The sequence below is a fragment of the Anabrus simplex genome, chromosome 5 (genome assembly GCF_040414725.1).
Source record: "Anabrus simplex isolate iqAnaSimp1 chromosome 5, ASM4041472v1, whole genome shotgun sequence".
NCBI classification, from domain to species: Eukaryota; Metazoa; Arthropoda; class Insecta; order Orthoptera; family Tettigoniidae; genus Anabrus; species Anabrus simplex.
This window is the reverse complement of record NC_090269.1, coordinates 198,287,157-198,303,468: the sequence shown is the minus strand read 5'-3', so window position 1 is coordinate 198,303,468 and position 16,312 is coordinate 198,287,157. Positions and strand designations below refer to the sequence as shown.

The following is a 16,312-nucleotide window of genomic DNA, read 5'->3' as shown; positions in this document are numbered from 1 at the left end:
TCTTGTTCCTTCCACCCAATACCACTTCTCATCTTCAGCCATTGGATCAAGGAATCATTCAAGCATTCAAATTAGACTGTTGTAAGAGGGTTTTACGGTCTTTAGTGGCACACACGGATGAAGCAGACTCAGCTTTTGATTTGATGAAGATCAATGTTGGCGATGCAGTTTCGTAGACAAAGGCAGCCTGAAATGCAGTCAGCGAAATCATAATCATGAAATGCTTTGCAAAATGCGGCATCGATAATTCTACAGTTGAAGAACAAGGAGAGGTAGAGGTTCGAAATGAATATGATGAACTTCAGACTTTAGCAACGACAGCTGGATTGACGTATGATATTGAAGCCGAAGAAGAGAATATTGCTTGCTGTGATGATTTCGAGGGCGACTGGCAGTCCCGACTCCAGGACGCACTTTACGGTAAGCTTTCTGTATTATCAAGATATACAGTAATTGTGTGTTGCATGTATCGTTAAGGTCCATGTTTGTTTGCACCTCAACTTCTCATTCATTTTCTTCTTGTGATAAACAGGTTTTAATTCTTTTAAGCTAAATTTTCACCTTTAATTTAATTCACAGCACTTCGTAAATATTTCTAGCTATCCATAGCAGCCTTCGTAAGTCGTACAAAAAGACCATTTTGAATAAAACATCATTTTACAAAGTCCGAATCAGGAACGAAAAGTGATGAAGACGGTAAGGCAGAAGAACAACAAGAAGTTCTGCCAATAAAGCAGGGACTAAATATGCTTAAACAGATAAAGAATTTGTGTGTCATGCTGGACCGCGAGTATGGTGAGAACACTATGGAACCATTTAACAGACTTCATTCCGTTTTCGAGAATATCAGAGTTAAGAAAACATGTGCTAAATTTACACAGCTTCACGATTACTTCACGAAGCTGTAATGTTTGTAAATGATGTAAAATCATTTATAATAATACTATGAAATACTGACACAGAAATGACTTAAAATAATAAAAAACAAAGATATGTATGCTTATATTTAAGGTGGACGTTCTTGGCTGTTAAAATGTTTGATTATTTTTATGAACTTGTTTTAGCGGACACCTCTTGTAATGGACATTTTTCCTCTGAACTAACTGTGTCCGCAGAAGGGAGGTTCGACTGTATATGAATTAAAAATTAAAATTCAGACTTAAAAGAAGAATTGAGACCTAAGAACAAAGAATTGCAATTCTTTACCTGGGATCCCAAAAGTATTAAAATATATAACCCTTACCAACTATACCTTGATTTCAGTAAAATTTGAAATCGGGCAAAATAGCCTTTCACATTCAAATCGCTGTGAAGAAAATTGCATAATGTTCATCCCGACATATCACTATGATTGCAAGAAATTGGCTTCATTTTCCGTATCAAATCCTATTCACAGAGACTTACAACAATAAAAATCTTCCACCTTTTTGATACTTTTATTTGCTTTTTAGCAAATTAATTGATTACTACAGTACAGGTTTTGTTCTTATTGAGAACATTTCCGCTGTTACATAGCTTAGGTGAATTACTAAGTTTTTAAGTACATTATAATCAGGTACCTTGTTCTTCTTAAATACTATTTAAATATAAAATTGAATTAAAATTAAATTAAAAAACAATGTGGTGGTTAAATGGGTTAGTGAAATGAGACAGAATAGATACACTTATATTTAGCCTACTTTAAAAACTATTTCTATTCACCTGAATAGTTGTTGTTAAAAAGTTTCCAGCACTGTTACAGTAAAATATTCCGCTTGTCTTCCAGTAAAATGTTTTTGATAAACTGTATGACTCCTTGACACTGTTCTAAATATTGTTGTGTGTTCACTTTTTTCACTCCCTCCAAGTTGGCTGTTATTTGTTTTTGAGCTCACTTAATTTACTCTAACACCTAACTTCCTTTCTCATATTATCATTTTATAATTGAGGGGGCCAGTGGAAAAGGGGCACATGCCACCTGTGAAGTGCTTATGTGATTTTGGTACAGGAAAACAGTTGAGGTCATCTAGCATTTGTGATTCTGCTAAGGCAAGTAATAACACAGAGTCTGCAGACATCAAACTACATCTTGAGAAAGCTGAAGCTGCACATAATGCTCTCGAATGTAATGCAAATGAGTCAAAACAGGATGGTAGTGATACACTTGTTTTGTGCATGGACTTGCAACAAGCACTGCCAACAACCTATATTTTGACTGAAACAGTTTTTCTATAAGAAACAACTTTGGACATATAATTTCTGTATTCATCGTTGTAGTGATGAGAAGGCAGTGATGTGTGTCTGGTCTGAGGACGTTTCTTCTGAAGGGGCTGATGAAGTAGCAAGCTGCATTTCAAAGGCTTTGGATATACTGAAAGAACATCATTATCAAAAGCTCATCATTTATTCAGATTTGTGTGGTGGACATAAGACGCAAGTTGTGTACCCCCGCCCTCCCAGCTAAATGGGCTGAACTTATAAGAAAAAGCAAGAAGAAGAACCCATTCATTGTTGTTAAAATGAAGAAAGAGGATTTTGTGTCTTTGTCTCCTTTAATGAACAGTATCTCAAATGTAATGTTACTGTTGACAAACATCCTGCAAACATTAGAAAAGCAATGGTATTTAGTATTCGGGAGATAGTAGGTTTGAACCCCACTGTTGGCAGCCCTGAAGATGGTCTTCTGTGGTTTCCCATTTTCACACCAGGCAAATGCTGGGGCTGTACTTTAATTAAGGCCACGGCCGCTTCCTTCCCAGTCCTAGCCCCTTCCTGTCCCATCGTCGCCATAAGACATATCTGTGTCGGTGTGACGTAAAACCAATAGCAAAAAAGGTATTTAGATTAGCGAGTGGTAAGCATTCAAATATTCACACAATGAAACTGAGAAACCTGAGATAGTTTACAGAAGTATCGTGGACGATTTACAAAGCTTTTAGAATGTCAGTTCTTAACTATCCAAACGGACGTCAAATTAAGGCAGCGAAGTTCAAGGACCTTCAAAGCTTACAGCAATTTCTGCCTCCAATATATTCAAATTTTTATCAATCACTGATAAGTGATGGTAGTGACGATCCAATGGAGCTGGAAAACATTGATGAAGAGTTTGACTCTGTATGAAGTGCTATGTAATGTGACTACATGTCCAGGAATTTTTTTTTTTCCTAGTGGCTTGACACTGCACCGACACAGACAGGTCTTATGGCAATAACGGCATAGGATAGGGCTAGGAGTGGGAAGGAAGCGCCCATGGCCTTAATTAGGCTACAGGGGTTGTAGGGCGGGGGCAGGGCTTATTTTGGTTTTTACAGCAACATGGATAACTATTGCACATACAAAACCTCAGTCTTGAAGTTTAAGGAAAACTGGGAGAAAATAGAAAACAATTTTTCAAGGCTCGGGGCGGGGGATGCAGTTAATTGCATATAATAAATTTGCAAGGCAGTGCCGGGTACTACTGTGCAGTCATATCGTCCACGAAAAGAACTGTAACAGTTAAATGCACTTGTGAAAAAGTGGTAAAAATGTGGCAAAAATAAAATGTGCTTAAGAAACTGTACCGGGCGGTTCACCTCCACGACGCAAGTTCATATCTCGCGCCAATTGAAACTCCTCTACAGGAGAAGCTCTGAACTTTACTACTGAACTAATTCTACGGTTTATCAGAAGATGTCACTGAGTGTTTTTGATTTGTTTTTGCTTTTCATGGATCAAGAAGTGTGGACATTCTCTAACAGATGTCTCTACCAAAAACTATGGTAATACACTCTGGTGTAATGGAATGTACTCTCCTGAAGAGATTTTGTATTCCTAAGTTTTGTTTTTACTAAATTTTGTTCTGTGGTTTGTGGGTTGGCAACATTAATCTTTTTTTCCCGCCTGTTTTGAATTTAACCAATCACTAATTTCTGTAATTAATTTTTGACCAATAGTGTCTTTCTTCTTCGATGTTGATGTATAACTTGTAGCGATCCAATAAAATTGAGGGGGTGCGTCTACTCATTCTTGAAAGGTCTCAAATTCTCCACGAGGGTATAAAAACTGCTGATTTTCTTGTCTCGGGGCCACTAGTATAACATCTAACTCAGTGTGTGGATATGTAGCAGGGGGCGGGAAGCGCCTCTTTCTTCAAGCAGCAGCTCTTCAGCAAGGTAATGGCCGTTTAACATCTTCATTTCTTGCTAGCTCAGCAGTTTAACTCTCGGGGAGGGTTCGAAACCTTTAGTATGTAACCTACCTTTTAAAATGTAAATTCCTTTTCTGTCTATGTAAAATCTACAAATCTTTTACTGTAAAGTGGGGATAGAGAGTGCTTTACACTCTCAAACTCCCCTTCATTTTGAAATTGAGGCGACTACGTTTTTATAACCATTTCTTCTCTTCCTCAATATATTAAAGTTTTCTCACACGGGTCACCTCCTTAGCTTAGGATTAGCCCCTGTGTTTCGGCCTCGCACCACATAGGTTTTAAAATAAAAAACTTTACTGTAGGAGTGCAAGTAATCGCATCCATTCAAGTTTGTATTTTGGGCCATTTATTTAACTCGTTTTGTTTTCCTTTCTGAGAAGACCCAGTAGACTGGGTACGAGGTACCCCTGTACCATTATATGTGTGCCTTGAGGGCAGTTAGGAGTGAAGTTTGTTGTGGCCTTTGATAGCCTTGTAAAATTGACAGCGGGTCTGCTCTTTCCTCTAGGAGGCTTAAAATTGTAATTAGGGGCAAGTGCTCCTTGGCATGATGGGGTTTTCTGCCTCTTTGTTCAATTTTGTACCTTGGTAAAGTTGGGCTAATAGCTCAAGGATTGTAATTGTGGAGCTCGAAGCCCAGATCTTGTAATTATCCCCTAATACTTATAATTTTTGTGTACTTGATTTTGACTTCTTGTTGACTTGTTAAGTTTTCAAATTCTATGTCACCACTGTTAAGTTTTGAAAATATAACCTTTGTTGAAATTTTAATTCATCTTTCGGACTTGTAGTTAGACCCATTCCAGCCCGCACCTTCTTTCACCTCTGCTGATCCACCAAAACACGGTAACAGAAACAAAAGCTAAATAACAAAACTAAGCACAGATAAACATCATAGCAAATTTCTATATCAGTACGAGTCATGCCGTGATGTATCGCTGCACACCACAGCATATAAATCTTCAGTAACAACTGCTGTCCAGTACAAGAATATTAGAATACACACACATAAATGAATAGATGACTTTTCAACAGTGATAAGATGCCGACGATTCACAGCGCAACAGATTACACGTAACAGGTACGACAAGAGAGCAACTCAAAAGGAAAATGAAAGGTGGCAACAAAGCGATGGCTGTTCCCTCCATTGTGCTTCCTCCCTACGAATGTATTTATTAAATAGACAATTTTAAGTAATTATTTTAATAACTCACAGGCAAAAAACATGCCTCATCCATTTTCTTTCTTTCATAATACAATATAAAGTGCATTTTAATATTCCTTAATCACAAGGAATTTATCGTGTTCACTCCCTGTAAGTCCATTAGAGCAAAACTGTTTCCTTAACATGGAATGAGCTATAGATCACCACCATAGGCATTAAGCCAACAGTAAGTGTAAGACTTGACTTCTGATTCCACCACTGTTGCTGAATCGTTTCTATGATGGTAGAACCACAAACTCTGAAGCAAAGCTAGTTAATCAAATCCATCAAAGCTTCTTGTTTCAGAGCCTAATGATAATTTTTCTGTAATTTTCTTGTTCTTTCCTACTGTGGCGTTATAACTGAAGGGACATTCGTATCATCACCAACTATGACATATCAGTATGTGAGGAATTTAAAATGTATCATTTAACAACACGCCATAAACTGCAAGACAGCTATTGGCCGTAATTGGCTAATTGATATACATCTAAAATCTTGATTGGTCGACGTGGTGTAATTTCTACAGCTTTCATTCCGTGACTCCACCTCGTGATTGTCAACTGTTTTAGTGCGTTGGTTGGCGCTCCTCTCTGTGGACAATGAGTTGGCATTAAGTCACCATCCAAAATGGACGTGTGTTTTGCAGCTTTCGGCCTAGTCGCTATGGCTAGCCGGAATGATCTCTACCTGCCTTAAGGAAGCTATGAAAAGGCTTTGGGGCCTCAAGCTAATAAGTGTAATATTTTTAATTTTTTTAATCGGTGGTCTAAACCTATTTATTCTCTCAAACTGCATGCAATCTTAACTACTTCTCAGTGTTTCTACTTGGAAGGTTTGTGCATATTAATAGTGTGCCTAAAATAGACTATTCTTGAACAGTAACATCTGTAAGACTATGTCCAACATCTTGAACTACAGACCGCTAAGGACTCTGAAACAGTAACAGTAATACCTCAGCCTTCTTAAAAATAATAGTAGGTAATCACTTACGGATGTTACAGTTCAAGAATAGTAGAGTGGCAAAGAATTTGTGTTTTCTTAATGTAAGTTATAACGTGACAATACAACATGCTTGGTCAAATGCATTCAAAATAGTTCACAAGGCATCTTCTGTATTGTAAGAAAACTACTGTCATTTGTTAACTGAAGCCCTACAGCAGAGTCTGCCCTACTATTACTATCGTCCAATTTAAGAGGCAATGGATAGTGAGAAAATTTGCCCTCAAACAAGCAAATGTCTTTTAAGTGTGTTGGGATTCGGACCATCATTGAGATTAGAGCCGAAAGTCAGCGCCTAAAAACAACACTATTCAGCTAGTAAAATACTAGAACAATCCAACAGTGGGAGATATCTTAATTTGAGAGTTTTATTATTATTATTATTATTATTATTATTATTATTATTACAACTTCCCCCATGCGGAGGCTGCCACAAGGACAAAGTATGTCAACTACACAGTATTTTGTCTTCTAAGTTACTGTTGACTTTGTTAGTGGGCCAGGTAGAAAATTCACCACAAGGCTCAGGAATAAATTTGCAATACAGTTCTTCAGATGTTATATAGATGATTACGGAGTATGGTCACTGAACCTCGTATTGCGGCGATAGTGATGTCATGAAGTCGTGTCCGGCTGAGACCGAGAGAGTCCCATAGCTGTACAATAAATTAGTTTACAGTTGGCTGGTAAAATGACTTCTTTTCGGCGTCCACCCTCTTCGGCCTGGCCAACGTGCGACTTGAAGCGTATCGTGGGATCTAAGATTAGTCCTTGCTTGCTAGCTGGTTGAAAGGCTATCATGTCAATACGCCTGTTACTCCCGTTGGTAGCTAGGCCAGAGACCTCTTCGTGCACCGTGAAACCGTGATCCCTCAGAGAGGTCGCAATCATGTGTCATTGTATGATGGCGGGAATTTCTCAATACCTCCCCATGAGGGCAGGCTCCCAGGACATGGGCAAGAGTTTCGTGCTCTCTGTGGCAACGCCGACAGAGGGTGTTGTCCTGAGACCTTCCTGGCACAGAGCGAACGGCGCACACATTCGCTGTTATCTTGATGGCCTCTCTCCATTCCGCACAGGATAAGCCTCGGTGATCTCTTATCCATTTTTTCCCTAGCGTGTATTCCTGGAAGAGTCTAACGCCCTTTCCTTTGTGTGGCAACTTCATCCATGACTGAACTTCTCTGTCTTGTAGGATCTGTCGGCCCTTCCTTTCATTGGGAAGATGGCTATTTTTGGACATAACTCGATCATTCATTTCTATGCCTAGATCTTGCAAACAAATTGTAAGTTCTTGTTCCAAGTTCCTAGTTGCATTAATGTAGCCGTTATTTGCAAGCGATAATTTATTACAGATGTTAATATGCTGTAGTTTGGCTTCCCAAGTGGCGCGAAACAAGCCGAGGCCTTTATACTTCCTTTCGGTGTATACCATGTGATCCGGAACGTCTGCTGGTAGTTGTAATCATTCTTTAGTTCCACTCTTTAATATTTTATCCACATCTGATAGAAAAGTTTGAGGTATCTTGTTTAGGGGAGTAACATGGAGTGGCTAAATAAGAGTAGGTGATATTGAACTATTTAAAATTGAAAATTTCTAGTCAGATTGCAGCAATGGTGAGCTAATAAGGGTGTCAATCTTGTTTCGCGTCTTGTCGAGAATGGCTTGTGGATCCAGTTAAAGTTCATTGATGAAATTCACAACTAAGTAACGAATCGCACTTCCGTTGCACTGTGATTTAATTTCAGTCGTCATTAATGATGATATTCTCCTCCATTAGCCGACCTTTCTTGATAGAAAGACAAGCTGATTTTGAAGCGTTGATGTCCAGGCCGAGTTCCTTAAATCTTTCTATGGCGATCCTGGCTAGATCGGCAGCAGATTCAGTGTTTTTCCCAAATATTACCGTATCGTCGGCGAAACACATTATAGTGAGGTTAGGCTCCTCGTTTGCAATCGAGTAACCGTAATTCCTTGCTAAAGAATCTTCAGATAGTTCTTCCACAATATGATTGGTAGCAATGTTAAATAATGCCGGTGACAAAGTGGAGACTTGAAGCACACCGCGATTAATTTTGATGGGTTTTGTTCCCAGTTTTCGTGTCTGTATTTGTGTTACGTTTCCCTCTTGTAGAGCAATTATCAGTCTCGTCAGTTTTTTGGGCACTCCGACCGACTCCAGTGTGCTCTGGAGGTGCGCATGTCCAACGTTATCAAAAGCTTTGCGAACGTCGAGAAATATAATGCATGCATCGTACTTTTCTTGCCTAGTGTGCTGTAAAGCGGCTTCCGAAATTGAAGTATTTGTGTAAGTACCGGGTGTATTGGTGAAACCCCTTTGATTGTCATGAAACACAATGTAGTTTCGAAGTGTTTATCAAGAACTTTCTCGATGACTCGTCTAATACCCGAGCATATAGTAATTGGACGCCAGTTACTGGGATCATTTACGTCACCTCCTTTATGAACCAGAATTGTACGGGCTTTCTTGAAAGTCGATTGTACTAACCCTGTTGTTAGCATTCTAGTGGCGATGATTGCGATTATCTCTGAAATCGTGCCGTTTTAATAGCTCAAACGATTATGTGGTCAGGACCACTTGCGGTGTCTATCTTGATTTTCTGTGTTGCCTGAATAATGTCTTCTTTAGATATGACCGGATTGTATAGGTCGTTAGTCTCCACGATTTCACTCTCAGTGCCTTTTTGAGGGTATTCTGGTCTTTTGTGGTTGTTTGGTCTAGAAAATATGTCCAAAAAGAATGTGTGCAATACATCATCTTTCAGGCTGCAAATGGGTTGTTCGTTTGTGAACACATTGCGTATGGCTTTTCGCCGCTGATTGTAATAGTAGAACTGAGTGGATTCATACATGTACTTCCTTCTTCTCTTCTCTCTTCCCCTTTTCGTTGATCTTTCAGGGTTTGAAGAGGTCCTCTATGAACGTTGGGCAGAATTAAGTTGGCCTTTTCTTCTCAGTTCATAATATTTCTGGGCGGGGTGTTTCGGCCCGGGAAGAATATGTGGTACTGAAGCTAAGAATTGGACAAAGTCATTAACAGCCTCGTCGAAGTGGTCGTCTGTTAGGTTTTCGGAAAACTTTGACTTCCATTTAATCAGATCGCGGTTGTACTCGTCCATATTCGGAGCTGGAGTAGTAGCGGTATTGGTTGTGGTTTCATTGGACTGACGATTCTCTGGGGAATTTCGTAAAATGCTGATTTTACCCTGCTTCTTGACCAGGGTATCTCTGTGGACTGCAGGGTGAGCTCTGCTAACATGTATGCTTACGCCCCTATCAGATCGATAATATTTTCCACAGTGCGTGCACTGTACACCGTGTGATTGTTGTTCGTCGGAAAGATTATTAGCCATATTGTGAACATGTGTATGTGACCATATAACTTATGAATGAAATATTCTTGTCATGCGCTGTTATCCAGAAAAGAATTTAAAACGAGCCACATGATCTTCACTGCCGTGTCGACTTGATTTTCTGAATGAGGCAACGGAATACTACAATATATGACAATCACATAACAGGCGACATGTATAAAAGTTAATCATACTAAACTTTTCAACTATCAATAATCTACACCACACGAAAAAATTAAATACTATATACACTTCTAGTCCTCTCGGGTAAAGGATATACTCCACAAGCAAGAAACCGTGAAAAGATGTAAGTTTAAAGTAATAAATGTCTTCCTTTACGATTGTCTCCATAAAACTGGGTCACGTTTTACGTACACCTTCCACCAGGTTTGAGTGAAATATAGATCATATCCTACGCAACATCAAACGAAGAGTGCAGGTTGTCCTTTGTCCAGTAGAAGGGCTTCTCTCCAGTATGTATCTTTATATGTAGCCGAAGGTCACTTCGCCTAGCGAATAGTTTGTTGCAATCCTGACACTGAGAGAGCCTTTCCCCTTTATGAAGAAGCAAGTGGGTGTCCCAATGTTTATCCCAGGAAAGTGATGATTTTATTATTCACACAAATGTTTGCTAAGAGAACTATTTACTTATTAAGGATTACTGTGGAATTTAAGTAACTTACCCTAGAAATCGTTGTAAAACAATAATTCAACATTTCTGATAAAAGATTGTCCTTGTAATGATCTTCACATAAGAAATCATTTGATATGCTTTTCTTCAAGTGCAAGATCAACCAACAAACTTCCAAGATTACTACTAACTGTAAACTGGGTGAAACTGGTAATTCTGAAACTTCAACTCTATATGTTTCACTGCTTCAACATAGTAAAATTTTTTATTGGGATTTAACCCCTATACCATTACCAGGCATTACATGGTTTCATAGAACTATAAATTGATTGGTTAAGTCAGCAGCAAAATTACCCAAAAAATCGTAGCAAACCAAGGACAGAGTACATTTCTTCCTTTTCATATAATTATTGGTCTAATTTAGAAAGAAATATTTGGAATTATGTAGGAATTGTGTAACTTACCGTTCAAGCCTTTCAAACCAGTATACCACACATCTCTTAAGTTCCTCGAAGTCCTTTTGACCTTTCACATGTTTTTTGCAATTAAAGATTAGAAGACTTCTTCCATCTTTATCACGGTTGTGAACAAATAAACTGCCATCTTCTAAATATTCCCTTTTTACATTATTCTCAGTTATATCTGAAACACATCACATTGCACAGCTTTACAACAGATTATACAGAATGCACAGCACAACAGCAAGGCAGTAAATGAAGGTAATTCTTGCTTCTGTTTCCTCTTCACTTGTTGAAACACTAAGAAAAATGATAACCACCACAGCAACATTTTGGCCTTTTCCCCAATTTTTATTGGGATTGACATTTGATAAGGATTTGGCTCAGTTTTATGGCCAGATGCCCTTCCTAATGCTAACCCTATATGGAGGGATATATTCCCTATTGCATGTTTCTGTGAGGTTAGTAGTATAGGGTGTTATTTGTAAATGAATAGGAGTGTATTAAGACAAACAAAAATACAAGTCCCCGAGCAAGAGGAATTAACCAAACACAGTTAAAATCCTCTTCCCAGTAGGGAACTGAATCTGAAGTCCTCTCAATCGAAGACCAGTAAATTGACTATTCAGCCAAGGAGCTAGACACAGCTGCTGCTGCTAACAATAATATGGAATAGCAAATATACCTGTGCTTCGCTATGGTATTCTACACTGCATATGGATATCGAAGTAAATGACTGTACATGCTGTGAATACGATTTTTTAAATTGCATGTATCTTAGGCCCGGTTTCTTCAACGAATGTTAAGTGTTGACACTGTTGTTAAGGAGACTTAACACACAATTTAACAAAATGGTCGTCTCATCAAGAATTGTTAACTCTAACAATTGTTAAATCTTGTGTTAAATTAACCTAGCAGCACCCCTGTGTTAAACCTCTTAACAGTTGCTAAAATTTCAAAATGGAGACATGTAGAAGACGTAAGTTTGAAGCTTTACTGCTGTATGAGGACTATTTATAAACTGAAGAAGGCAAAAGACGACCCATACTAAGAAATAACGACCTTTTAGAGTTGTCAGAAGAAAGATTTCTAATTACCGAAGCCATAATGAACAAGGTACTAGACGATATAGGTTAGAGTTTCCAACAGATTGCAACTTACCAATCTCTCCAGTGCAGCAGTTGCTTATAGATTTTACAAGGATGGGTCAGACCCTGCGTCCAATCGATTTCAACTAGCATAATGTACCTGTTGGGGGACACTCAACAGTAACTCGTGTAGAAGGGTTTGGGTCAATACCGTACAGTTTCGTTTCGAAATAAATGAGTACAAATGTCATGAGGCAGGATCCGCTTCGGACAACGTGGAAGGGATAGAACACTAAAATGCGAAAACATTTAACTTGAACTTGTTAGGTCCGCAACCTAATAATTTCCGAAAAAAATTACGAATTCCCGATTGTAAAGCACCGCGTATATACTTGAAAAGTTGCGCACTAGTCAAGAGTAGCAGTGGCCGAGTGGTCATCGTAGTTGGCTACGAACCACGACGATGAGAGTTCGAGTCCCGCCTTAGATCACTTTTTTATATACAAATTTAATTAATTATTTCAGGGAATGAGAAGGTAAAAATGCGAATAAAAGTAATGATCAAATTGCAGTGGAACTTTATTTCCAACCTCAAATTAATATAGTCCGCCTCTGTGGTGTAGTGGTTAGCGTGATTAGCTGCCACCCCCCGGAGGCCCGGGTTCGATTCCTGGCTCTGCCACGAAATTTGAAAAGTGGTATGAGGGCTGGAACGGGATCCACTCAGCCTCGGGAGGTCAACTGAGTAGAGGAGGGTTAGATTCCCACCTCAGCCATCCTCGAAGTGGTTTTCCGTGGGTTCCCACTTCTCCTCCAGGCAAATGCCGGGATGGTACCTAACTTAAGGCCACGGCCGCTTCCTTCCCTGTCCCATCCAATCTTCTTTCCATCCCTCCACAAGGCCCCTGTTCAGCATAGCAGGTGAGGCCGTCTGGGGAGGTACTGATCATTCTCCCCAATTGTATCCCCCGACCCAAAGTCTGAAGCTCCAGGACACTGCCCTTAAGGCGGTAGAGGTGGGATCCCTCATTGAGTCCGAGGGAAAAACCGACCCTGGAGGATAAACAGATTGAGAAGAAATTAATATATACAGAGAAAGAGATCCAGCAGTAACTGTGAGAACGTTTAGACCTATATTAATTTCAGGTAGAAAACAAAGTGTACCGGTACTGCAATTTGCGTACGGTAATATTTTTTTCCAAATTTTAAATAACGTTCCCTGAAACGAGACTCGAACTCACGTCTACGACGCTCGCAGACAAGTACGATGACCACTATGCCACAACTCCTAAGTATATACGCCTTGCATTGGAATTGGGGATTTATCAATTTTTCAGAAGTTATTAGGTTGTGGACCTGAAATGTTTGTAATGACATCTGACCTCGAGACACTTTCCGTGTAGGACTAATTGTAGGGGCAAAAGATCTTCATAGGTTGACGTCCGGAAAAAATAGTATTTTTTTTAAAGAAAAAAAGGCCTAATTGTAGGCGACTATGTTCACGAGGGCAAGAAAAGAGTGTGTAGAATTCTACAAAGAATTCTTGCTGCCATTGCAGCATTAACAAGGCATTACATGATTTTCCCCGCAATAAAAGAATGCCCAAAAATCATTCAAAACATATCAATTATCACATTTTCCCGGTGATGTAGGAGCCTTAGATTGCACTCCTACAAGAATAGGCTATATCGAATGTTGTGATATAACAGTCCGTTATTTCATTTTTTAAGCACACTCGCATAATTTTAAATTAAAACTATAACAACATTTGTCTCGCATTCATCATAATAACGCTGTTGTTGCCTCTTCCTTGACATGTTTACTTCTTAGTGATCTCCGCTAACCATAACCTATAATAATGTCAACCATGTGTCTGTGTGATAAAATACTATTTCAACACGCCACTAGGAGCGCTATAAGTAAAGAAACAAAAGACGCTCACTGCCAAACGCGTTCAGAAATCTTACGGAAATGTGTTAATTTGTCTTTAACAATTGTTTCGTAACAAATGTTGGAAATATGTTCGTGAAACAGGGTACTTTTAAACGAAGTGTTAAATTAATAACAATTGTTAGTTAACATTTGTTAAGCAAAATTTAACATAGAGTTGAAGAAACCGGGCCTTAGTGTTATCCAGAAACTGCACGGGGAATACGTTGTTTCCAATTTAAAGTGCAAGTTGCGAAGCTGTTATGTCAACGGTAGGCTCACTTGCCTACTGCCATTCACAATCGCGGAGGGAAATTTTCATTGTAATGGCAGGCCCCATTACCTACAGCACGGTCACAATCAATTCGGGGAGTTTTCATTGCAATGACAGGCCCCCTTTCCTACTTCCAGACAGATTACAGTTGAGGAGTTTTTATTTTAATAACAGGCACATTCCCTACTGCCAGTCAAAATTGAGTTGTGCTGTTATTATAATGACAGGCCTCTCTTCTTAATGTCAGTTATACCGTGTTGGTGAGATTCCTATATCAGGCCACCATGTCTAATGCCAGTCACATTTTAGATGGGTAAATTTGTTTACAATGGCGGGCACACTTGCCTATTCCCAGTCAGTCAGTTAGGGAAGTTTTCAACAAAACTGCATGCTCCCTTGACTTCTGCCAGTCAAATCAAGATGGGAATTATTCACTACAATGGTAGTCCCTCCTTACTAATGCCAGTTACACAGGGGTTAGAGAAGGATCCCATTCCTACTGCCAGTCAATGTCAATGTGGAGAGTAATGGTTACACTAACAGACGCCCTCTTGCTGAGAGTCGCTATCGATTTGTATAATTTTATGTATAATGGCAGAAACCCTTTCTACATCGCTACAAATTGACTTCAATGAATATATACAGATAGACATACGAAGTATATGCATGTTTACAATATTGCAAACCTTTATTTACAGACTAACTGCTGCTAAACGATACATCATAACAACCGGATTGCACCACAAGACGCCTCATTTAGCGGTCTAAATGGCTGGTTATAATATATCTTCTCCTTTCTCATCTATTTATGGGTAAAATTGGGTTAGAAACGTTGAATAGGGTGAAATTTGGGTAAGGTTTTCTAACAGAGCATTACTTCTGGGTACTAATATGACAGCTATGAGCATAGAATTTGGCTCACATATGAATACTGGGTGGGCCAATGTTTGTGTAGAATTAGAATATTCTACCTTTTGTATAAGTGTTTCTAACTATGAATTATAAACGTGCAGAAAGCAAAATGTAGGTATTATCGAGAAAGAGAGACAAATCTAACATATAAGAAATAGAGATACGATGAAGCTTCATTGGACCAACGTTGTAGATCACTCCATATTGAACAGAAATTGTGCCATCCATTTTGTGATAGGACTTACCGTTTAGCCACAAACTACCTCGAAACAAAGGTCTGCACAGTCATTAAAATTGCCTCCATATTTCAATATTCTTCAGGGATAAAAAGTGAAAAACTTAAAGATCTTGGAAGTTTTATCTGTTACCAGCTAAAATGTATAATTTTGGCTAATTTCAATTTTCTAGCTTGTCTGGCAGATTGTGCCGCAATCTTGATTTTGGGCTAGTGGGTTAAACTTAGGACTCTCAGGAAACTAAATCTAAAAATTGTGCAGATGGTCATTGTTACCCCTTAAACTGATAGCTGTACGAGAGATTGTGTCACCTTGTCGAACTCCTTTGCCAACTGGGATTTTATTGGTGATGTGGTGTTCATCCACTCTGACTACCATTGTTGCTTGATCATAAATATTTTCCAGGAACTTTATATACCTAGAGTTTATCATGGCATTTTGAAGTAACTTCTTGATTGCCCAATCTCCACCGAAACAAAAGTTTTTTTCAAATTGTACCGGGAGGTACACCCCAACGCCACGTATTTAAATGTTGCACCTATTAGAACTCCTCTACAGGAGGAACAGTGGACTTGAGACTAGACCTACTTAAACCTTTACTCAGAAGATGTCACTACAGTAACTGGACGTAATTTTGTTATTGTGAAGAACTGTGTAAATTTCTACTTGTTTCTGTTTTCCATTCATCAAGAAGTTTAGACATTCTCTCATAGATGTCACCGCTAAAAAACTATGATCATGCACCCTGGTGCGAAGTGAAGGAACCTTTTTGAAGAAATTTTGTATTCATAAGTTTCTCTTTACTAAATTTCGTTCGTTCATTTTTGGGTTGGCAATACTGATCTTTCCTTTCTGCCAGTTTTGAATTCAGCCAATCCCTAATTTCTGTAATTAATTTTGAGCCTATCACAGGCTTCTTTGATTTGGTGTGTAACTTTAAGGTAGCCAATAAAATTGAGCGGATGTGGCTAATTTATTCATGAAAGGCCTCGAACCTTCCCCGAGGGTTTATAAACTGCAGATTTTCTCCTCTCT

General features: G+C 38.9%; 1 protein-coding gene across 1 annotated transcript in view; it reads right to left on the bottom strand.

Moving 5' to 3' along the window:
- The window catches only part of LOC136873911 (motile sperm domain-containing protein 2), a 234,990-nt gene that overhangs the window by 159,069 nt on the left and 59,609 nt on the right, over positions 1 to 16,312 (bottom strand). Inside the window, exon 3 of the mRNA XM_067147242.2 lies at positions 10,845 to 11,022. Coding sequence (XP_067003343.2) covers positions 10,845 to 11,022 — 178 coding nt within the window. The remainder of the gene's footprint in view (positions 1 to 10,844; positions 11,023 to 16,312) is intronic.